The 23348-nt window shown below is 37.2% G+C and overlaps 1 protein-coding gene across 1 annotated transcript; it reads left to right on the top strand.

Moving 5' to 3' along the window:
* The first annotated feature begins 420 nt into the window (after positions 1 to 420).
* Positions 421 to 9280, top strand: LOC113064956 (lysophosphatidic acid receptor 3). The gene is made up of 3 exons (XM_026235981.1): positions 421 to 700; positions 1299 to 2056; positions 8157 to 9280. The coding sequence occupies exons 2-3, from the start codon at positions 1315 to 1317 to the stop codon at positions 8486 to 8488; spliced, it is 1074 nt and encodes a 357-aa protein (XP_026091766.1). The 5' UTR covers positions 421 to 700; positions 1299 to 1314; the 3' UTR covers positions 8489 to 9280.
* The last annotated feature ends 14068 nt before the right edge of the window (positions 9281 to 23348 follow it).

The following is a 23348-nucleotide window of genomic DNA, read 5'->3' as shown; positions in this document are numbered from 1 at the left end:
GAAACTGAGCCCTTTCCGAAAGTTAAATATTTACATAGGCTAACATTTACAATCACAATGAGGACATGCAGAGCAACGGCGCCAAAATAAAAACAAATCATGGCTTGTTTCTCCTCTAAAAAAGCGTTCCTATCAATCTCCATACATGTTTTCCTCATTATGACTGCTTAAATATTAAATGTTCACTAAGGTGCCATACTTTCAAGAGCAAAATCTTCATATTTGATGATGTTCAATGTTGTGGATCCAGCTTTACCTCACACACCTGAGTAAAATTGCGTAATTTTATGAAATAGACGCTGACAGAGAAAAGGTGCCTCATAAACGCGTCATTTCTACAGTGGCGCAATCTTAAACTAGTAAAGTTTTTTACTTAAACACTTGAGGTCTTCGACTCGTGGTGAGATGAAAAGCGTTAGCGTTATTTCCTTTTCGAAAAACTTTATAGCGTTGAGTTTTTATTTACTTTTTACGAAAGCAGCGGCATTGCGGGTGGTGTGCGTTAACCACGCCCTCACTGACTGACAGTCTATCAGTGCCACACTCTCCTCCCTGAAACTCTCGAGAGCCAACTCCTGCAGAAACTTCACTGACTTCACTTCAGAATCGTCTCGTGTTTGTGGAGTCACGCCGGATTGCGCGATACTTCTTCGGACTACACATGGAGAGTGAACTGAGAACCTGACGGGTCTTGTCACTGGTAAGAGAGCTGTATTACTCACTGGATCATACATCTGGTTATGTTTTTAAGGAGCCGACGATAGCACCAGAACTTGATTTCTCGTGAGATTTTGATTGATTTGGTTTGTTTTGACTGTAACCTGCGGTGCAACATGCATGCAAATCAATCTGAGACAGCATTTGGGCTTATACTAATTTAGAGACCATTCACTACAATTGAAAAACCAACTGGAGAAGACAAAATGTGATTAAAATGGCGATGAAACATTGGATAAACAGTTAAAATTGGGTAAAAATGTAAAAATGCTAGAGTACAGACTGAACTAAATATGTTATACTAAAAAAAAAAAAAAAAAAAACGATGTGAAAAACAAACTATTTTAGCTATTTTTTATAGTGTATTTAAAAAGACAATATGGATAGTCTTTATTTTATTTAGATTTATTTGGATGTTATTCAAAAAGTTAGTCCATCAGTCATGTATGTTTGAGTGTTGCATTCTTTGTCATTTCTTTGTGCATTTTGTCTTTTTTAATTATGGTTTTTCCCATAAATGACTAATAACAGAAGCTTATAAAATATAGCCGACTTATTTGTTGTTTTCCTTCCATTCATAGTGGTTTTTGTCCAAAGATGGCCAGGTATAACGTATGCTACCATGAAAAGCCCATGGGCTTTTTCTACAACAACAGCAACATAACCTCAGATGAATGGGACCAAACGCAGCTCATCCTGGTTCAGGTCGCTGGATCCATCTGCTGTTGTTTCATCATAATGGCCAACGCCATGATCATTGCGGCAGTGGGGACAAACAGGAGGTTTCACTTCCCCTTCTACTATCTCCTCGCCAACCTTGCCGCCTCAGACTTTCTCGCTGGGATCGCTTACGTGTATCTCATGTTCAATACAGGGAAAATATCTCGCGAGCTCACCGTTCACGGCTACTTCTTTCGGCAGGGTTTGCTGGACACGAGTCTCTCCGCGTCTCTGACCAACCTCCTGGTGATCGCCCTCGAGCGCTACATCTCCATCATGAACTGGAAGGTTCACAGTAACCTCACCAAACGGCGCGTGACCCTGTTGATCGCCCTTGTGTGGGGTATATCTCTATTCATGGGGGCCGTTCCTAGTTTGGGCTGGAACTGTATCTGCAGTCTGGACCTGTGCTCCACATTGGCACCCATCTTTAGCCGGAGCTACCTGATCTTCTGGTCTGTGTCCAACCTGGTTCTCTTCCTCATAATGGTGGGCATATACTTGAGGATATACATCTATGTGACGAGAAAGACTGTTGTCCTGAATGCACACACTTCTAGATCTATTCAGCGGAAGAGGACGCCAATCAAGCTCATCAAAACTGTGATGACCGTGCTTGGTAAGTTCTGGAGATTCTCTTTTAGATATGGTCTTGCGAAAGGGAAAGTTCTCCCAAAAATGAAAATGCTCATGTTGTTCTAGACCTGTGCGATCTTCTTTTTTTCTTTGGAATGCAAAAGAAGATATTTTATAAGTCAGTGGAGTCCTTAGTCAGGATATAGGCATATTTCAGTTTTGACAGGAATGGAAAAAGAGGATAGAAGTAGAGTGCGTTCAATGGATTGTACTGTAATTTAACATCATTACTGATTATTCAGCTGATGAAATGTCGTTCCAAAAAACTGTATGTAGGCAAGAACTCCATAAAATGTTTAAAGTTATGTGATCTAAGACCTTTGTGCAGTGTGTGCTACTGTAAATATTGTAGTCGTTCCCTCAAAGCCTCATTTTTGCGTTTAATCCAATATGGATCTAACTGCATTAAGGTCTTTTGTGGGTTTGGACCCAACTGACTTTAATTGTATGGTCAAAAATGGTTAAAGCGTTCATTAATTTAAATTGTCTTATGCGTTTCACAGAAGAACAAAATGCAGTGAGTTTGTAGTGATGCAGTGAGATATTTGAAATGGAAAATACTTGGCAGAAATGGTCAAAATGTATGAATTTTGTGGCGGGGCATTGCAGTAATTTCGGTGCATCACTACAAAGTTCCAACAAAACTATTTCATCCATAGCCAAAAATCCATAGGTTTTTTTGCCTTTTCAATCATACCAGTTTGTATTGATGCACTGAAATTTCTGCAATTGAAAAAACGTTTTGGCAGGTTCAGCTGACTAATCAGTATGCATTTTAACCTAAACTTTAATTATGTTTTGACTGTTTCAGTTTCTGTTTCATGTAAACAATCTGGACAACCTAAAACAAGTAAACATGTCAGCTGTCTGAGCATCTTCATTCCCCATTACCAAAAATTATGCTCAAGTAGCTGTATTTTTAATTTGTTGGACTTCGCATCTTTTCCGAAGACATTCTATACAACTGCTTTATAACCAGAAATGACAACACCCTTAAAAGCATAAAGAATTCAATTACCCAACTGCCCAAATGTAATTATCCAAACTAGTTTTGGTTTGATGTCTTGGTAAAGATATATATATATATTTTTTCACCACTACTGGTTTGGAATGACGCGATGTTGAGTAAATGATTACAGAATTTCTTTCTTTCTTGTATTTTCTGTGAACTATCCCTTAGTATGCCAATACTAAATTACGTCAAGTAGTCTGATAAAATTGAAAGTGAATTCATTGCACAAATGCGGCTCGTTGAACCGCCACATGCATTCCTGACTGTGATATGTATCAGAATGTATCATCACTCCTCAGTCACTCAAAGTTCAATGGCAATTACAGGATATGTTGGTTTATAGTTTTCCCACAAGGCTCCATTGCTCTGATGAGCTTTCCAAAGTCCACGCCTTTAGCCTATAAGCATGATAAATGCTCCCAGACTGCAGAATATGTTCATTTTACTCACAACAGAGGCTTGTAGGGTCTCAAATATTTCTTGCCAAACTTGTAACCCACTCAAACGTGGGTGATGTGGGACAGGGTGGGTAAATATTTCTGCAAACTTATTACAGACATGACAGATATTTAGAGTGGAAAGATGTGATCTCATATCCTGTTAACCGCGTGCAGATTTTTTGGAGATGTTAAACTTGAATGAGGAGATGTAGACGAGAATCTGAAGAGTTAACAATGAGACACAAAACACAAAACCTTCCACCATTGCAATCATTGTCATCATAAATTCAAAGGTTGGGTTTCTTTTGCCTTTTGTTTTACTTTGTCTTTTATTATAAAGTGTGTTTGCAAACAATCTACCAGACGTTTTGTCTGCAAACAGGCCATTGATAAATAAGAGTGTGTGATAAAGGGAAGGAAACGATACAACTTTTACATTTAATAACTCTTAACATGTCATGTGGTGAAAGTGCATTTTCATCATTCATCAATAAAAAGTTCTTCAAGGTGATTTTCAAGTTAAATATATTTAAATTAATTTTTAATCAATGTTTTGTAGAGTTGCATCACAACTTTTTAAAATATTAATAAGCAGTGAAGTAAATCTACATGATGGGATATATATTATATAATTATTAAATATATATATATATATATATATATATATATATATATATATATATATATATATATATATATATATATATAATATATATATATTTTTTGTAATACATTTAAGTATTTAAGATACTTAAGAATCATTATTAATTAAAAAATTCTCAAAAATGCTCTTTATAGAAAGTGTATATTCATATATGTAATGTAATTATGTCAGGCCAGCACGTTGCAGAGAAAGAAAATCTGGTTTTATACCAGTTTTTAGGAGTATCTCTTACTGCTTCAAGTTGCAGATAGGGCCAAAGTGGAGGAGTCGTCTGTTCCCTGCACAACAGGCTTCCTCCAGGCCTGTATAATTATCTTGCACAAGGTGGCTCTTTACACTGCCTGACATCTGAATCAAACCACCAGCACCAGTGGCCTGTTGCCTTGGAGTAAAAGAGCATGAAACTCATACTTGATGCATGACTGTCTTTAACAGCAATTGCTCACATGTGTGAAAGTCCGTTTTTGGCCAGATGAGATCGCTTTGTTTTCAGGAGGGATTGTTTTTGGAGAGACAGTATAATGAAGATACGTGAAGATTCACAGCCCAGTACTCATCAGTTATTTCTTGTACGAACTTAAGATAAAAGCAGATGCCTGGGTTTCAGAAGCATGCTACATTCTTTCTATGTTGTCCTGTGGCATGCTTGGTGGTAAAGGTTACATTAATCCGTTACACAACTCCTCTTTTGAGAAATTCTGGTGAAAACAGAAAAGAAACCACACCACTGGAAAAAGTACCTTCTTTATTTCTTGTAAATATTCACTCCACATGTGCAAAAATGTATATTTTCTGTGTACATGTAGAAAGATAAAAATCACAAGCTTCACAAGATAATTAAATGTGAAGTTCAATGTAAATTGTATGACCGCAAGCGACAAGCCTTTTGGATATACAAACTCAATGCAAAACTGCTTGTGACACAATCAATCAAAGCTACTAAGAAAATATGTTTAATGAACAGTTATGAGAAGTGGGATGCTGGATTAAAGAAATTTCACAATGGTCGGGGCTATTAAAGGATTAGTTCATCCAAAAATCATAATTATGTTATTAATAACCCTCATGATGTTCCAAACCGTAAGACCTCCGTTCATCTTCGGAACACAGTTTAAGATATTTTAGATTTAGTACGAGAGCTCTCAGTCCCTCCATTGAAGCTGTGTGTACGGTATACTGTCCATGTCCAGAAAGGTAAGAAAAACATCAAAGTAGTCCATGTGACATCAGAGGGTCAGTTAGATTTTTTTGAAGCATCGAAAATACATTTTGGTCCAAAAATAGCAAAAACAACGACTTTATTCATCATTGTCAAAACACAGCAGTTAAGTGATATCCGGTTCGCGAACAAATCACTCGATGTAACCGGATCTTCTCGAACCAGTTCACCAAATCGAACTGAATCGTTTTAATCAGTTTGCATCTCCAATACGCATTAATCCACAAATGACTTAAGCTGTTAACTTTTTTAATGTGTCTGACACTTTTAATGTGGCTTAAAACAAACCAATATCCCGGAGTAATTCATTTACTCAAACAGTACACTGACTGAAATGATGTGAAGAGAGAACTGAAGATGAACACCGATGAACTAACCCTGTAAGTGTAGAAAAAGAAATACTAGATGTGGCCCTGCTGGTTAGGACATAAACTCAGATTGAAAAGATTTCACACTTTACATTTGTAAACCCTCAATTAACCACCTTATTAGCATATAAATGAGATTAAAACATTGATTTAATGATCAATATCAATTTAACTTGTGTCCTGTATTTGTATAAATGCCGCTACATAATTTGTTCAAAACAAAATTATACTTATAATTATACATTATACTTTTAAATAATTTTTTTTTAACTGCCTCCACAGAGTCCCTAAAGGGACATGGCAATGCTATCTCATGACCAATTCGTACGTATTTTACGATGTGGCTAATTCATACGAATTTGTAAGATCTCACTCGTACGATTTTATATGATTTGTCTAAACCCCAGTGTCGGTTAGGCTTAGGGGCGGGTTTAGGTGTAGGTCATTCGTACGAATAAAATGCGTACGATGTGGCAAAAGCCAATTAGCCAACTCGTAAAATATGTACGAATTGCCGTAATATTGGGTGGTACATCTTGATGGAAAATATGAGACTGGAGGAATATATATATGTATTTGAATGCTTCTGTGTTCTTTCTAAAAGAAAAATAAATTTTGCGATCATCCGTAAAAACTTTGCGTTCCCCCAAGGAAGTTTGTTTGCTTGCAAAACCTTTGATCCCCAAAGAAACTTTGCATTCATTCACAAAATGTTTGTGTTCCCCAAGCTTGCTCTCAAAACTAAACGTTACCCCAAGAAACAAGACCTTTGCATTTCCTGAGAAACTTTGCAGTTGCTCTCAAAACTTTGTGAAAAAAGGAACTTCCTTGTGCTTCCTTGCAAAACCCTTATATTCCTGTGAGAAACATTTGTGTTTGATTGCAAAACACTCAAAAGTTTTGCGAGGGAACTACTTCATTTAGTTTCATTTATTGTTTATGCCTGATTCCTGTTCCATCTGTAGCAGTGCTGGCATTATATGGTCTATTACACAATTAAAAAATCTTTCAAGGTCTTCTTTTAAAATAGTTGTGGCCCCTTTGAGGCTCTGTGGCCCTGCCGTACCCAACCCTCTCACCACTGCTGTTTGTTATGCCTTGTGATAAATGCATATATGCAAAGGGCTCTTACCACTCTGTGCACATCTGCAGAAAACATGGCGCTCTGTCCTCCTCCACAACCGTTAAATATGATTAAAGAGAAAGAGTGTGGCAAACTTACTAGAAACCACAGAGGAATCCCCATTTGATGAGGTTTAGGAGTTGATGATGACTCATCTGAAAGGCTTCTGATTGGCCGTTGCGTTCATAAACACAATGGAATCGTGTGTGATTGGTTGTAAAGTGCAACACGAACAGATTGATTTCATTCATGACAGCTGTAATGGATTTAGTTTAAATCAAGACATTTTGTCCCAAGCCCCCATTAATTTCCGACCCATGGCCAGGGGAAGGCTAGTCTTTCTCCAGCCTTACACACGCTCCACTAAGGTTATGACATGTTTTACAGTAACAATATCTAAACTTCTTTAAAATGAATAAAAAAAAAACTTATTTTTAGTAGTGAAACAGGTGGTGGGTTTTGCACTGCTTTGTCAGGAGAAGCTCTGGCATCTGAAAACAACAATCTCTTTGTTCATTTTAGTCCTCGTGAGTGTTTTCTAATCTCGAAAGACATGCTGCTACATGTTCCTCACCTGAGATCTGTCCTGTTTGTCTGAGCTTGTTTTGCCTTACGGACAGGATTTCATATGAACTTAACAAGAATTATGGGGAACCGTGAAAGCAGCTTTGTTGCTGTGAATCATTCTACCGAGGATCGAAAACAAAAGTGTTATTGAGCATGTTGGGGCAGAAGCACATTCTCTAAATGTAGTTGAAACAAACAATGAGGAAAATCACGGCAGTGTCTACAACAATGCAAAATGAAATGTGTGTTTAAGGTTGATCTTAGGGGTGCAGCAAGGCATATTTATTTTTTGTGAGAGGAGACGAACTGTGGAGGGAACAAATGGCAAATGTCTCTGTTTTCATTTCCTTGAGGAAAGAAAAAAAAATTAAATATCAACTTGTTTCATCACCTTCGTAAGGTTAAACTGTAAAACTTTCAACCCTGTTGTATAAGTTACTAGTATACGTTTTATTAAAATAAAGCATAGATTTAAAAAAAGATATATTTACAGACAAATAAATAAAAAAAAAGTTACATTTATATACAATATTTTTTTAATAAAAATAATATAAAACTCATTTTTGGTTTATTTAAATGTTTATTTATATATTAATAAACACTTATATGTGTAACATGTATGTGATATCTTCAAATGTATATTTTTATCATAAAAAACAAAACCTGAAACCCAAATGTTTGTCTCTTTAGGAGCATTTGTGATCTGCTGGACCCCAGGACTTGTGGTTCTGCTCATGGATGGACTCAATTGCGAGGAATGCAAAGTACTGAAATTCAAACGCGGGCTGCTGCTCCTCGCCGTCCTCAACTCCGTCATGAACCCGATCATCTACTCCTACAGAGATGAGGAAATGTGGACCACTATCAAGAACCTGATGCGCTGCGTTTGCAGCGGGACGAGGCGACAGAGGTCATCCAGGGCCAACATTCAGCGCAACTCTGGTCGGGAGACTAACAGTAGCCTGAAAGAGAACAACGCAGAGGACAGCAAGGTCTCCACAACGGAGATACTGACATCTTGAAGGTGGGCCGGGTTCGTTTTGGACTCTGTGAGAGCCATTTTTATCATCCTGATGTGCTATTGCTCCTGAATTCTACTACAGTCTGCCCTCAGAGATGAAAAGTTAGAGCAGAACTCAAAGGGAATTTAATGACAGTGCAAAGCAATGCATTATTTCTACCATTTACAGTGATAGTCACCCACATAAACGCCTCCATGCAGCATGTTTGAGTATGTGCACGACCCACCACGTCACGTCTCCCACAGCAAGGCACTTGTAAAGTTTCACTTTTCCTCATTAATTCATCTTCTGACCATTTTCCCAGATCCTCAGCAGATTTCGTTAGTTTACTGTACTGCCATAAATCTGTGTGAATCTACATTATTTTTTATGTATAATGTACTGTTTAAGAGGAGTCTGACATTTTTTTTTACAACTTTAAATTGATGTATATAGTATGTAGATCATATGTTGACTTGATGTAGATATTAATGGAAGCGTTTGAGAGATTTCATATGCATTTCATTTTCATAGTCTTCATGTGAGAGAATTCGTTTTTAAAAGATTTACTGTATATAGTTGAACATTACATTTAAATTTTGATTATGTAATACATGAATAAGTGCTCAAATATGCCCATGTAAATACATATCAGTACTTCTTATTTGTTTTGTTTTTGTGGTTTCATGTCTAAAGAATTCCCATTATTCAATATTACACAATTCTAATTGTACAAAATGTTGCTTATTTCATATATGTATATACCAATGCACTCACTGTGAGTGGGAGTAAAACATAAACAAAATCTCTAAATATGAAGTTAATTAATTTGTCAAGTTAACTGCTGTTATAATGTGAATTGAATAATCTGTACATATTATTTCACTGTGTTGAACTAAAATACAATGATATTTTTTTTCTTAAATAACATGATTCTTTTTATGCTTCTTAACAAAAACAATTTTATTTTTCATATTTTATATTCCACAGAAAGTTGTTGCTATTGTTAACTAAATGTATTTACATATTTTTTAGTAATTAAAATAAAGCTGAACTAAAATGAAATATTAGACTAAAGAAAAATGTAAACATAAATGAAAATTAAGAATGTTGCAACTAACAGAAAAAAAGTAGAAATACTAAAACTGAAATAAATTTAACTAGAAATATAACAGATCTCAAAATACAGATCTCAAAAACGTCCTTCCGATTTTTAATTACCTATGCAATTTTTGATCAATTCCTTAAAATTATTGGGTTCTTTTTCAACTTTTCATCTTAACAGTCCCTCCGCCGCTGAACGAAACAAACTGTGATTGGTTGTTTGACATGTCGGTCAAACGATCTCATTGGAGGGCCTCGGCCAATGAAAGCTGCCTTGAATTCGGTTTCGCGAGATTAGGTCAGGGGTACAAAATAAACCGGTTACCTTTCTTTAGGCTCTGAAATTGAGAAATTGCCCATCTTACGCAATTCTGTTGCAACAAGCTGCTGCAGATCGTCCCACCTGAGCTCCAGTCATGCACCTGGAGTTGCGACACGGTTTAATTACAGCATGACGAAACTACAACGGTGCTTCAGATCAGGGGTTCCTGGGAAACCAGCTTTTTCTGTTGAGACCTGGGCAAAAATGTTATCAATGGTCACCTGCAGGTCCTCATGATTTGATAAAGAAAACACACTGGGAAACAGGTAATATACACAAGGTACACACTGCATTCACAACGAAATTGATTAGTAGGCCTAATCTAATTCATACATATTAAATAATTTTTACATTATTAAAAATACACACGGAGTGGCTGATACATTCTTTTGCCACTGAATACACATTTTTACTAATATCCTGAACGTTTATGTATCCTTTAATTTTAAAGATCTGAGGTAAATTATCTATTGTCATTTTTAGTTTGCTATAAATATCACACAAAATGATATTCAGACTTACATTTAACCACTGATCTACTGTATATATGACTGGATCGCTCATCGCGTTCTAAACTGCCAGCATACAGTGAAGCCACCGGATGTGTTCGATCTGCCATTATACTAATCCCTACCAGCAGAGAGCATCACTGAGTCACGTGCAAAACGCTGACCTAAAATCACCCGATTTGAAGCAAATAACTCAAACACGATTATAGGCAGGATAAGCAATGAAAACTTTTGAACACAATGAAGCAATGAACGCAATTTTTCTTATTTTTTGTTGAATTTTTATTTTTTTCCCATTTATTTCTGTCTTTCGTAAGCAACAGAAGATACTTGTATGTTTCCCGGAACACAAATGAAGTACAATTTACCTTGATCTTCAAATTCCAAAAGTTTTCACCCCCCAGATCTTAATGCATCTTGTTTCCTTCTGGAGCATCGGTGAATGTTTGAACTTTTTTTAATATTTGGTGTTTGAGTCCCCGAATTGTCCTCAGTGTAAAAATAAATAAATAAATGGATCTCAAAATCATACAAGCACTGCTGGAAAGGGTTCAAATATGTAATGACTATATGCAAACATCTTTTATGCACAATATCTTACTCAGGACAGTACTAAATAAAAAAATAACATGCATTTAGTATGATCTCTCTTATTTTTAGAAAATTATTCAAATTTTCACAGATTCTGCAAGGGGTTCCTAAACTTATGCATGTCACTGTGTATGTGTATATATATATATATATATATACAGTGGGGATCGAAATTTTGGGCACCCCTTGCAGAATCTGTGAAAATATGAGTAATTTTCAAAAAATAAGAGAGATCATACTAAATGCATGTTATTTTTTATTTAGTACTGTCCTGAGTAAGATATTGTACATAAAATATTTTAACATTTATTCCACAAGACAAAAAAAATGCTGAAATTATTCAAATAACCCCACTCCCCCCCCCACAAGTTTGGGAACCCTTGGTTCTTAGTACTGTGCTCTGTTACCTGATGATCCTCGACTTTCTTTCTGTTTTGTGATGGTTGTGCATGAGTCCCTTGTTTGTTCTGAACAGTTAAACTGAGCAGCGTTCTTCAGAAAAATCTTTAAGGTCCTGCAGATTCTTCAGTTTTCCAACATCTTTACATATTTGAACCCTTTCCAGCAGGGACTTTATGATTTTGAGATGCACCATATCACACTGAGGACATTTGAGGGACTCAAACACAACTATTTAAAAAGATTCAAACATTCACTGATGCTCCAGAAGGAAACAAGATGCATTAATAATTTCAGCATTTTTTTTGTCTTGTGGAATTAATGTTAATATCTTTTATGCACAATATCTTACTCAGGACAGTACTAAATAAAAAATAACATGCATTTAGTATGATCTCTCTTATTTTTTGAAAATTACTCATATTTTCACAGATTCTGCAAGGGGTGCCCAAACTTTCGATCCCCACTGTATATATATATATATATATATATATATATATATATATACATACACAGTGACATGCGTAAGTTTAGGAACCCCTTGCAGAATCTGTGAACATTTGAATAATTTCGATCCCCACTGTATATTAAGGCTGATAATTTAACGCGTTAGATTAATTATGGAGAAAAATAACGCATTAAAATTATGAACGCATTTAACGCACTTGCCCCACCCCAGAACTATGTGGATCATTTGCCATTTCATACAGTCAATTGATGAATAGTATGAGGCAGGACAACAACTTACCGTGTAATAATGCCTAAAAAATATACCTAAAATTGAAGATATGGGGCAAAATGCCAGTTTGAGATTTTGTTTCATATTTACATAACATAGTTAAGAAATATCAACCGAGTTGTAGGCTAAGTGCAATATCACACGAGTGCAAATTTGATACTCATCTTATACAACAGTTAATTAAGAAGTTAATATTGTTATTTTAAATTAAATTAAATTTATGCATTTAGCAGACGCTTTTATCCAAAGCGACTTACAGTGCGCATTCAGGCTATCAATTTTTACATATCATGTGTTCCCAGCGAATCGAACCCCCAACCTTGCGCTTGCTAGCGCAGTGCTCTACCAATTGAGCTACAGGAACACATTTTAGACACAATGTTGTCTGTTCATCCCCGAGCAACCCACATCGGCATTTCATTTTTTAATCCACGATTTAAATGAATTTGGTGAACCATTTTGCGCATTGAACCATTGGCATATGCATTGGCTTTGAAGTGGCACTGCACTGACTGATCAGTGTATGACATCAAAGTACCGGTTATTTGATGCCACACAACGGTTGGTCTAATGGTGATGACCTGCTTCAAGTCGAACTAGCTTAATGATTCAATGAACCATTCATAAAGATCCATTTACTTCTGAATGAAGATACCATTTACTACTGAATGGATCAGCCATTTGAATGAATCGAATGAATAAATGACTCAAATGATCACATTATATTTGAAATAAACTTGTAAAAGGTCCTTATATACCTTTTGATCAATGCAATGCATTCTTGCTGAAAAAAATAAATAAAAATAAAAATTGAAAAACTGACCCCAGACTTTGGAACAATACTTGATTTGATCATAACTATTATTGTTGCTTATTCATAAATCTCCTCTTCTTTCCATTAACACTCAACAAATGCTGTGTAAATACTTTTGCATGGTTTTATGACTGCAATATAATAAAAAATTGCACATTGTGAATCCAAATTGTCAAGCAAGACAATATGAGTCTTTGGGAAACCTGTGCTCTGGTTTTGCCTGTGGTAAGTGCATGATTTTATGACTTTATTTGGGGTTAATTAATATTCTCATGATGTAGGGGATTTTTGATCATTTTGACAGGTTTAAAAAGCTGATGGTGTTTTGTTGTTAAAGATACTGAGTTTTCCAGTGATGGTGGAATCAGTTCACTGCCAAAAACCTGTCAGGGACTGAATCAAAAAGTGTCACCTGTGGCTTTTGTGTCTTTGTCAGAAACACTTGTGGTCAGAATAAGGCAGTGAACGACAGACCTGAGATTTAGTATAATATATGTTTTTGCACGTGGTATTATAGTTTTCGGGACACATACTGTGGTAATAATCCACAGCTCATAGAATCTACAACAAATTCTGTGTTTGTTTGTGCACATTTGGGGAATAAATCTCATTCTGTCATCTGAAAGCTGAATAAATGAGCTTTCCATTTATGTATGGGTTGTTGGGATAGGACAATATTTAGCCAAGATACAACTATTTGAAAATCTGGAATCTAAGGGTGCAAAAAAGAAAATAATAATAATTCTAAATATTGAGAAAATCAACTTTAAAATGGTCCAAATTAAGTTCTTAGTCATGCATATTACTAATCAGAAATGAAGTTTTGATATATTAACAGTAGGAAATTTGCAAATATCTTCATTGTGCATGATCCTTACTTAATATCCTAATGATTTTGGCATAAAAGAAAAAAATATATAATTTTGACCCATTCAGTGTATTGCTACAGATATACCCCAGTGATTTGGTTTTGTGGTCTGGAGTCACAATTTTAATTGACTTTATTGAGTAAATATAAGAATGACACTCTTTAAGATCCCTTTAAGATCTGGAGACTAGGCCTAAAAAAAATAAAGCTACAAACCAACAATTTAAAGGAAGTTTCCTGAAGTTTCCAGTAAGCCAACAAAATAAGTGTCGTTTATTTGAAAGCTGATTCAGACCGAGTGTGTACCGTCACAGGGACATTTCCTTTAAGAAGATAAACATTTGCTTTGGTAGATCACTTGGAGATTTCCCCTTTAAGTCTCCTTAAATGCTTCACACCCATGTGTATCTTTTGACATTCTTAGAAATGGCTTGGGTTCAACGTCCACCAGAAAAGGTCACAGATGGGGAGGAGTTCAACATCACCTATCCTGTCACTGCCTCTGATTCCTTTTATGAATATGCTGTTAAAAACTAGATTTTCCAGTTCAGGTGAGCACGACGCACAATGCCGGCCATCTCAAATGTGCTTTATTATGTATAGAAAACACTTCATTGAATGTTCAACATAGCACATGAGCTTTTCTTGAACCTGATATCATGTTCACAATGAATGAAACGTTGGCTTCACATAACATTGGTTATACTATACACTTTCTCTCACAGTAATGCCTCAGAGGCCAAAAGATTCTGCCTCGAGCACGAATGTCCTGCACACTGGAGACAACTGCTGTGTTTACCACGCCAACATTCACTTCTGTCCTCTCGCGCTTATCGTCAGTATTGTTATGGTGGGTGTGAAGCCTACAGAAAGTGCTCTTGGATTTAGTCGCATTGCTGCTGAAATCTTTAAAAAAACGAAAACTAGGCAATGTGGCAAAGATGAGCCAACTGCTGTGGATGTCAAATCTATTTTTATTTTAGTTTTTATTATACTATTATTTATTCACATTTTATTTATTTTATTAATTATATTATCTATTTTATTTTTACATTTTATTTTGTTTTATTAATTATATTATCTATTTAATTTTATTTTTACATTTTATTTATATGTTTTATATTATTAATTATATTTTATATATTTGTTTATCAATGGTGATTTTAATTAATTTTACCCAGGTGGTGCTGGTCCATTTAGGAGTTACATCAGTCATTGCTCATGTCTAAGTGGGACAGATGCATGCAGCACTAGAGTCCAAGGTGTTAGTAGTCAGTGCTTAGGGTAAGCATAACTCGTTAAATGCTTTAGGGATTTACGGAAAAGATGTCTTCAAACTATTGGTACATCAAGGATATAGATGTTACGTGAAATACACCTTTTTAAAACAAAGTGTTTGAGTAAGAAAGGTTAATTGTTGACATATTCTAATGCTGGTCCAGGAAATCAGAAGAAAACTAAGCTTTGCCTAGAGATGTTTGTCTATGTTGCACTTTCATTTGTGCTTGTGCGTCAGTATATGGCGAGGAGACTTGTGAACTGGAGGAGAGCTGTCTGACCTGTCCCGCTGACTGAGGAGCTTGTCCTATGCCCACATCCATTAAAGTGGTCATTGTGCTTCCCATGACCTTGTTCTGTGGTGGTTTTATCTTGACACTGGTGGTGAGAATGCCGGTTCAACACTTGACAAATATTTGCGATGTTAGGAGACCCAGATAAAATGTGCAGATGATGTAATGGGACAAGAAACTTACACTGGAGGAAGGACTTGATGTGGGCTCTTTTAATTGGAACCAAATAAGCAATCAACTAATATCTCGGCAACCGCAATAGCATCATGCATAGCAATGCCCTAGCAGCCACTAATGATAGCTCAGTATGTGCAAGTTGAAGTAATGTCCTTTCACTTGCAAAACTTTAATAGTTCGCTATAGAAATTGTGAACACTATAGTTTGTTCAATCTCAATACTTTTGCATTTCCCTTTTGCATTTACTTTTTAAGTTTTGCATTCTCTCACAAAAAGTACTTAGTTACCCCAAGAAACATGGTGTTCACTTGGAAAACGTTTGCGCCACTTTTACGTTCTCTAGCAAAAGCACTTTGTACTTCTGAGAAAATTGCTTTGGCTTATGAAACGTTATCAACGTTTGATTGCATCTCATTTTATTCAATCAGCCATCTTTTTAGAGGCTAAAAATCAAGTTTGTAATGTATTATTCTGGCTATAATTGTAACATTTGCAATGAACCACCTTAAATATACTTTTCCCATAATGAGGTGTTTTATCCCACCACTCACAGTGGTTACAATACCCAAAACAGAAAATGTTTTGGGATGAGAGCTGGATCATCAACTACTATGGTAAGAGGTTAGTCTCATCCACTGGCTCTATAAATAACAACATCATTAACAACATCATTGATATGAATTTCTATAATACCTTTCCTAGTCAGTGATATTTAGTCTCGCTGAACATTCTGTTTTCCGCCAAAATTTTGTGGTGTTGTTTGTGGCACATGATGACGGGCACGATGAGTGCATGCGAGTCCCACGCTGAATCCGTGCTCATCGACTTGACCTGTCCACATTGGGTGGATATGAGTCTGGCCTCTCTGCGCTCATGGAAAACTTTATTTTCAGAAAGTGACTCAGCCCCTCGCGCCCTCCCCTTTCTCTCCCTCCAGGAGCCTGAGAGAAAGAAAAAGCAGGGCAGAGGATCCCAGCGCTCGGATGAGATTGAGCTCACGTCAGCTCAAGGCCTATTTGCACCAGTCTCTCCTCAGAGAGAGTTTTCACTGTCCACTTCTCATTCGGTGGGTCTGTAGATCAACCACTAGATGACATTATGTCAATAGATAAAACCGTTTTCCTCGACTCCCCTGTCTCCGCCGAATGGTCTCTTCGACCCTGCTGTGGATGTTTTTGTTGAGTGCTTCACCCCTGCACAAAATTCGTCCCAGACTTTTTGCCCAAGTGCTCAAATTCATCTGTCTTGAGTCATCCCAAGCCAGCGCCAACTCAGCAACCTGGTAAAACTAGCTGCCAGAAAACCAGCTCACACCACAGCCTGTGCTCTGACATCCCTCGAGCACTGCTAAGCACTACCCCCTTCCAAAGACCTGACACTTCAGAAGTCAGCCTGATGCACCAGTCAGGAAGAGGGGGAGGCCAAGTCCCACTGTAGTTGGACCACCCTACACATTGTCTCGTCTCACCTTCCCATCACCCCGTTCTGTTCCAGGTGCTCGAAGCGGTGTTTTTGTTGCCTGCACAGAGCCCAGCATACCACCCTGGCAGTGTTCCACCATTATAGCGGATTCAATAAAACACAAACATACACAAAAAGAGAGCAAATTTCCTCTTCCACTGTTTATGAGCACCACAGTTCCTTACAGTGACTGAGTTCTCGGACCAATACAACCCGTCGCCACGCGGGAGTGTCAGAGCGGGTGTTGAAAACAATAAAAAGAGGTTACGTACTGCAATTCGCTTGAAGGCCCGTTATTCACCGGTGTGGTCCTTTCCTCTCTTGACAGGCGAGGATGTGTATGTCTTTCGCTCGAGGTAAAATCTATGATGGTGAAAAGGGCCATAGAAGTGGTCCCCCCAGCACAGAGTAAGTCAGGCTTCTACAGCCGGTACTTCCACGTCCACAAAAAGCATGGTGGTCCCAGACCCATTACATCAAATCAAAGCTTCGAAATAATTTTATCTCAGATATGTGCAAATATATATGATCAAGTATCATATAAAGAATAATTAACTTACAGATTATCCTTTTACATACACAAATCAAAGGATGGCATCCAAAGATTGAGGAGAAACTGACTGTATAAGATGTGCTTTAGCTTACTCTGAACTCACTTCGCATAGAACTGCCACTAGGTGGCGCAAAACCTATACAAGTGACAAACAAGGAGCAGAACATATAATATTTAAAGGGTAACTATACCCCTGGTCAGAGCCGGACTCCATCCACTAGCAATATTTGAAAAATGCTGAAAAGTGGGCAGAGCGCAGGCGGTGATAGAGGGGACGAACCGAAGGCAGGGCTGAGCGGGTGGGGCGTGAACCTGAGACCCGCAGTGACGGATTGATTGACAGCTGCTGTCAGAGTCGCTAAAGTGGAGAGTGACTGTAGTGACGCAAGTAGCTTTGCAACAGAGCGATCATTTGAAGTAGAGGACTTTTCTCTCCCACTTTCACCTGAAGTGGAGGATGTCGAGGTGTCTGTTCATATCAATTCGAGCCACGGGCTCAAACTGCGGTCTTAACTCCCGCACCGCGTCGCTTTTCAGCGCGAGCTGTGTGGAGAAGCCCATTTCCACCTCCACTGCGTTGGAGAAGCAATCCCGCATAAAATGCAGTTTGCACACTCCAGCTCTAGGATGGGAACTCGTGGTCTTCCAGGCCAAGTGCATGCAACCACTGGCGCCTTATATTAAAGTCTGCTGGAAAACTATGCAGTTCAGCAGTGCTGTCGCAACCAGCAACACACATACGTACCATCCTGACCACTTTACTAAATACAGATAAATCTACGCCAACTTGAAGCTATCCTAACTGATGCAATACTATGCTACTAACTAACTATGCTTCTAACAATACTAACGTTACACTAACAACTATGCTAATTAACTACGTAGGCTACACAAAATAATCTAAATAACTATATAATTGCTATGCTAAAATGCTATAATAGTCTTTCCTGGATTGTTTCCAATATTCGCAATTCCAGCTCCTGACTCACTACAGTGATTTTGACGGAACAAGATGGTTTTATACTGCCAGGGGCGTGATAGCTCGTACCAAGGGGCATGGTGGGCTGGAAACTGCTTACGTCACCTGCCATCACTTACGTCACTTGCCACCGCAACATCCAATAGGAAAAATCAACTGCAGTAGCCACCGTTCAACCTGAAGAGGGCAGCACTCAGAGATTTTTACACCATATATTGTAGAATTAAAACACTTTATACTCAAATGTCAAAAAAGTTACTCGAATAAATGAACAGCACTAATAAAGCCCCATTCTTACAGATCATTAACTAAAAAAAGTTGGTTTAGGGTTTAGTTACTCTTTAATGGTACAGATAATGGGTTAATGGCAGAAAGGAGGACTTCGAGGACATTGGCACCAATTTTCAATGTCAAAGCAGTCTCATTTACTGCGCACCTGAAGTTCTGCTAGTTTCACAGCTGTAGCTGATGTGTACAGGTTGGAGAAATGCTTGAACCTTATGTATTTTTAACCATCTGTTTAAATTGGTATTTTTGTTTTAGCAGATAAATACATTTTTGAACTATTCTAAAGTTAATTTAAAAATCTTTAATATTTCTCAATCTGCTAAAATGTTAATACATTAATTAATGAAAATATTTAAAATTCACAAATTCACATATCTGTTCAATTACAAATGAACTGCCAAACAAACTTTTTTTTTTTTTTTGAAAGCTGCTTTTACCAAGGCACTTTTTTTTTATTATTAAAAATACTGAAACAAATATATAATATTACAATTTAAAATAACACTTATTTTTGTATATATTTTTTAATGTAATTTTTGTTTTCTGTGATGGCGAAATTTTCAGAAGCCATTAACAGAGTTAAAAAATTCTTTAAAATCATTATAAAAACCGTAACTTTTCCAAACTCTAATGAATAAATAGATAAAGAAAAAAAAATATATATATATATATTAAGAATTACAAATAAATGTGCAGACATATTGTGACAGGAATGACCCTGTTCTTATCTTCAGGTACGTGTAAATACTTTGTTTATTTTATGGATGCATCACAGAGCAGCAATTTGTTCTCAAATAAAACTCTGTCTCGAAGAAGTGTAAAATAAACATTTGTCTTTTCTACGTCTCCTCAAGCTACTCTATTATCTTGGTGGAAACTGCCACTCGCAGTGACCTCATTTCAGTAAGTATACAAAGATCAGGAAGATTTGAGGATTTTTAGACCGTTTTATAGGTGATGATAAGAAATGCAATTATTGTTTCATGAGCAGGAACAGGCAGAGTCAGTGAAGCTTGATGTCATCTGGCGCCCATCACTTCCCAAACTGAAGGCAAGGAAAGCAGACAATGATTGCCCAGATCCTGATGATTACTGTGAGGTTTGTATGGATGTAACTGATGCATGCTATTTACTTGAGCATATTTCCTTCCCTTGCAGAACTTTTCATTGAAGATCAACTTCTTCCTGATGTGAAATGTTTACTATGTCTGATTAAAATACGATAACTGTGGATAAATGAAAAAAAAAAAAAAAAAAAATTAATGCACTTACAATGCATTCAGGCTATCAATTTTTATCTATCATGTGTTCCCGGGAATCGAACCCCCAACCTTGCGCTTCATATCGCAATGCTCTACCAATTGAGCTACAGAAATGGAAAATGATGGAAGCACTCATTGTCAAATTTCACACGGCTGATAAAGAGATGCTGGAACTACAATGTGACCACGAGGCCGCATTTGAGCAACTGAAAAAGATTCTTGATAAAATGAACCCACACAAGGTTAGCCCTGTGGAAATGATGATGAACCTGGTATGTATCTAGTCTTTTACAGTTATAAAACATTTGAAATTATTGAAAGCACAATGAGCAAACAGTGACTAAAATAATTTGAGGGATTACATGCATCTGGTATATATTTAATAGTATAATAATAATAATATTAATTGTTACCAGAAAGAATGCAAATAGCATACAGTATATATATATATATATATATATATATATATATATATATATATATATATATATATATATATATATATATATATATATATATATATACACACACACACATATACATATATATACACACACACACAATTCAATGAACAAAGACACTAAGGGCCCTATCTTGCACCCAGCGCAATTGACTTTGTACACCGACGCATGTGTCATTCCTATTTTGCACCTGCGCAAAGCGCGCTTTTCCCTCCACAGAAGCACGTCGCTAAACTAGTGAATGAACTTGCGCTCCCTGGGCGGTTCAGCGCAAAAAAGGAGGCGTGTTCCGGCGCAAACAATCCCTGGTGCTATTTTGCTGTACCATTAAACAATTGCGCCACTGACCAGAAAAAAACTAGTCTAAAGTCAGTGGCGCGTTGCGCGTTGTTCATTATGCTATTTTAAGGGCGCATGCTTGACCATAATGTATAGCGTGCACAACGCGCATACACTTTGCTCATGTAATCTACACAGATGCAACAGTTATTTTTGGAAATCATAAATTGTTACACTTAAAAAAAAATATTAACACATGAGATGACGGAAATCATTGTGGTGTGCCACGAAGATGTGAAAAAATAGGCATAAATCTAGCTTACAAATTATTCAGGCTAATTGTAGTAATTAAGGATCAGACCTGTTTGAGGTCATATATGTATTTATGGACATCTGACAAATTGGTTTGTCCGTCAAGAACCAGGAAAAAAAAATCGATGAAACAATTGTGGCTATTTCCTCCCACGCCTGTTTAACCGACGCTATTTTGGGTGGGTTTCTCCCATCCCCATACAACACAACTTCTCTGTCTTTCACTGCTCTTACAAGAACATCAGTCTCCTCGGCTGTGAACCGCTCCTGGCGTGCGCCTGGTAAATACGCCATAATAATAGCAATCCATAATGGAACTTGCGCACCTGCTTTTAAAGGGAATGTTGGATGACGCTCTGATTGGTTTATTTCACGTTACGCCCAAACCACACCTATGAATAATGAAGCTACTTCAGACCAACCCATTTTAGATTTGCGCCGGGCGCAAGAGCCATTTATCCCGCCGGGAAAATAGCAACAGCGCCGAGACCCGCCCACAAAGTTACTTGCGCTTCGCGCTTTGACACATGCGTTTCAGATCGTTAAAATAGGGCCCTAACAGTTATCCAAATGGTTCCACCTAGTGGACATTTAAAGTAAGGGCAGTGTTTCCAGGCCCAACTTGCATTTTTAAATATAAATGCATGTATTACGAATATATTTTTCATTAATATATTATATTTATTTGTGTCAGGCATGTTACCGAAACCAGTGGCTGATGATCTTCATCAGGGACGCACAGCAGAAGCCCAAAGTTGCTCCAACGCAACTGTATTTTTCAGGCAAGCATGAAAACGAATGATGGATCTGAAACAAACATTTAAAGCCAAGTGACATGGTTACATTATATAATAAAATATTATGTCTTTCCTGTCACATTTCATCATCTTAATGCATTATTGAGAATAGCCGTTTCACATTATTTAAAAAAAACGGACCCCAAACCTTTGATCTCTATAGTGTATCATAAATGATAATCTTCCATTAATAACTATTCTAAATAAGTGGATTTCCTCAATGAGCTTTACACCACATTTGATGACATCATCAACAACTATGATGTGTACAAAGTGCAAACTATAGGAGATGCTTGAGTGCGGTTACAAAGATCCTCCTTCCCATTGTTTGCCCCACTTTTGCATCTCATTACACATAAAGCAATGGAAACCCTCTCCCTCCTCAGATATGGTGGTCTCAGGAGGACCTAAAGAGAATGGGATCAAATCACCAGCATGGCGTTGGACTTGATCAGCATCTGTCACGTGTTTAAAATCCCACACGAGCCCACCACACAGCTGAAGATAAGGGCTGGCATCCACTGGCTGGCTGGCTTTTCTGAACTAAATTAAATTTTTAACAATTATTTTAAACGACATCCTTTGAATTAGATGTCCTTTGAATTGAGGCCCTGTTGTAGCTGGGGTGGTTTGCACCAAAATGCCATGACACTGCTTATTTGGCGACACTGTAAACACAGCGTCCCGCATGGAGTCCGACCAGTGAAGGTATTCGGGCAAACGCTGCTGTTTACACAGCGTCAATTAGTAACTGATCCTATCTGACATTTCCGGGCGAATGGAATCTTGTAAATATTTGGAATGTTTTGTTGTTTAAAATGTGATAAAATCGAACGATGGATCCAAATATTTCCCTTTCTTGAACTTCTGTGGAGATCAGAAGAAGATAAAGCTAACCAAATATCTCATGGGTGTCTCCTCAAACAATTTTCAGCATTAAAGCTCCAGTGCAGTGGTCCTACAACAGATATTCAACACACACTTGGTGGATATGTGCGGATGGATCTCTATATGTTAAGGTTCATTGCTTATACAGCAATTGATTGTATATGCAAAGAAGCCATATAGAGTTTCAGTTACTCACCTATTGCAAAAATATTGTGTTCCCCCAAGAAATTTTGTGTTTGCTCGCAAAACTTTTGTGTTGGAAATAATGAGGTGGAAGGAAAAGCTATATGTTTCACTGCGTTCGTGAGCAAACAGGGGAAACAAACTGAAAATAACTGAAGGTCCTTTTAAGGCGAGTCATTTTACTCAGCAGCCATCTTTGAGAAGTCTTTAAGATGCACATTTTTGCTAAAGTTTTGCGAGCATTGTATTTTTGCAAGCTAATACCATGTTTATCGGGATAATGCAAAACTTGGGTGACCATATTTTGGTTAGCGAAAACCAGG

This window comes from Carassius auratus, chromosome 47, assembly GCF_003368295.1.
Source record: "Carassius auratus strain Wakin chromosome 47, ASM336829v1, whole genome shotgun sequence".
Taxonomy (NCBI): domain Eukaryota; kingdom Metazoa; phylum Chordata; class Actinopteri; order Cypriniformes; family Cyprinidae; genus Carassius; species Carassius auratus.
The sequence above is the reverse complement of the archived record's forward strand: the minus strand, read 5'-3'. Positions and strand labels throughout refer to the sequence as shown.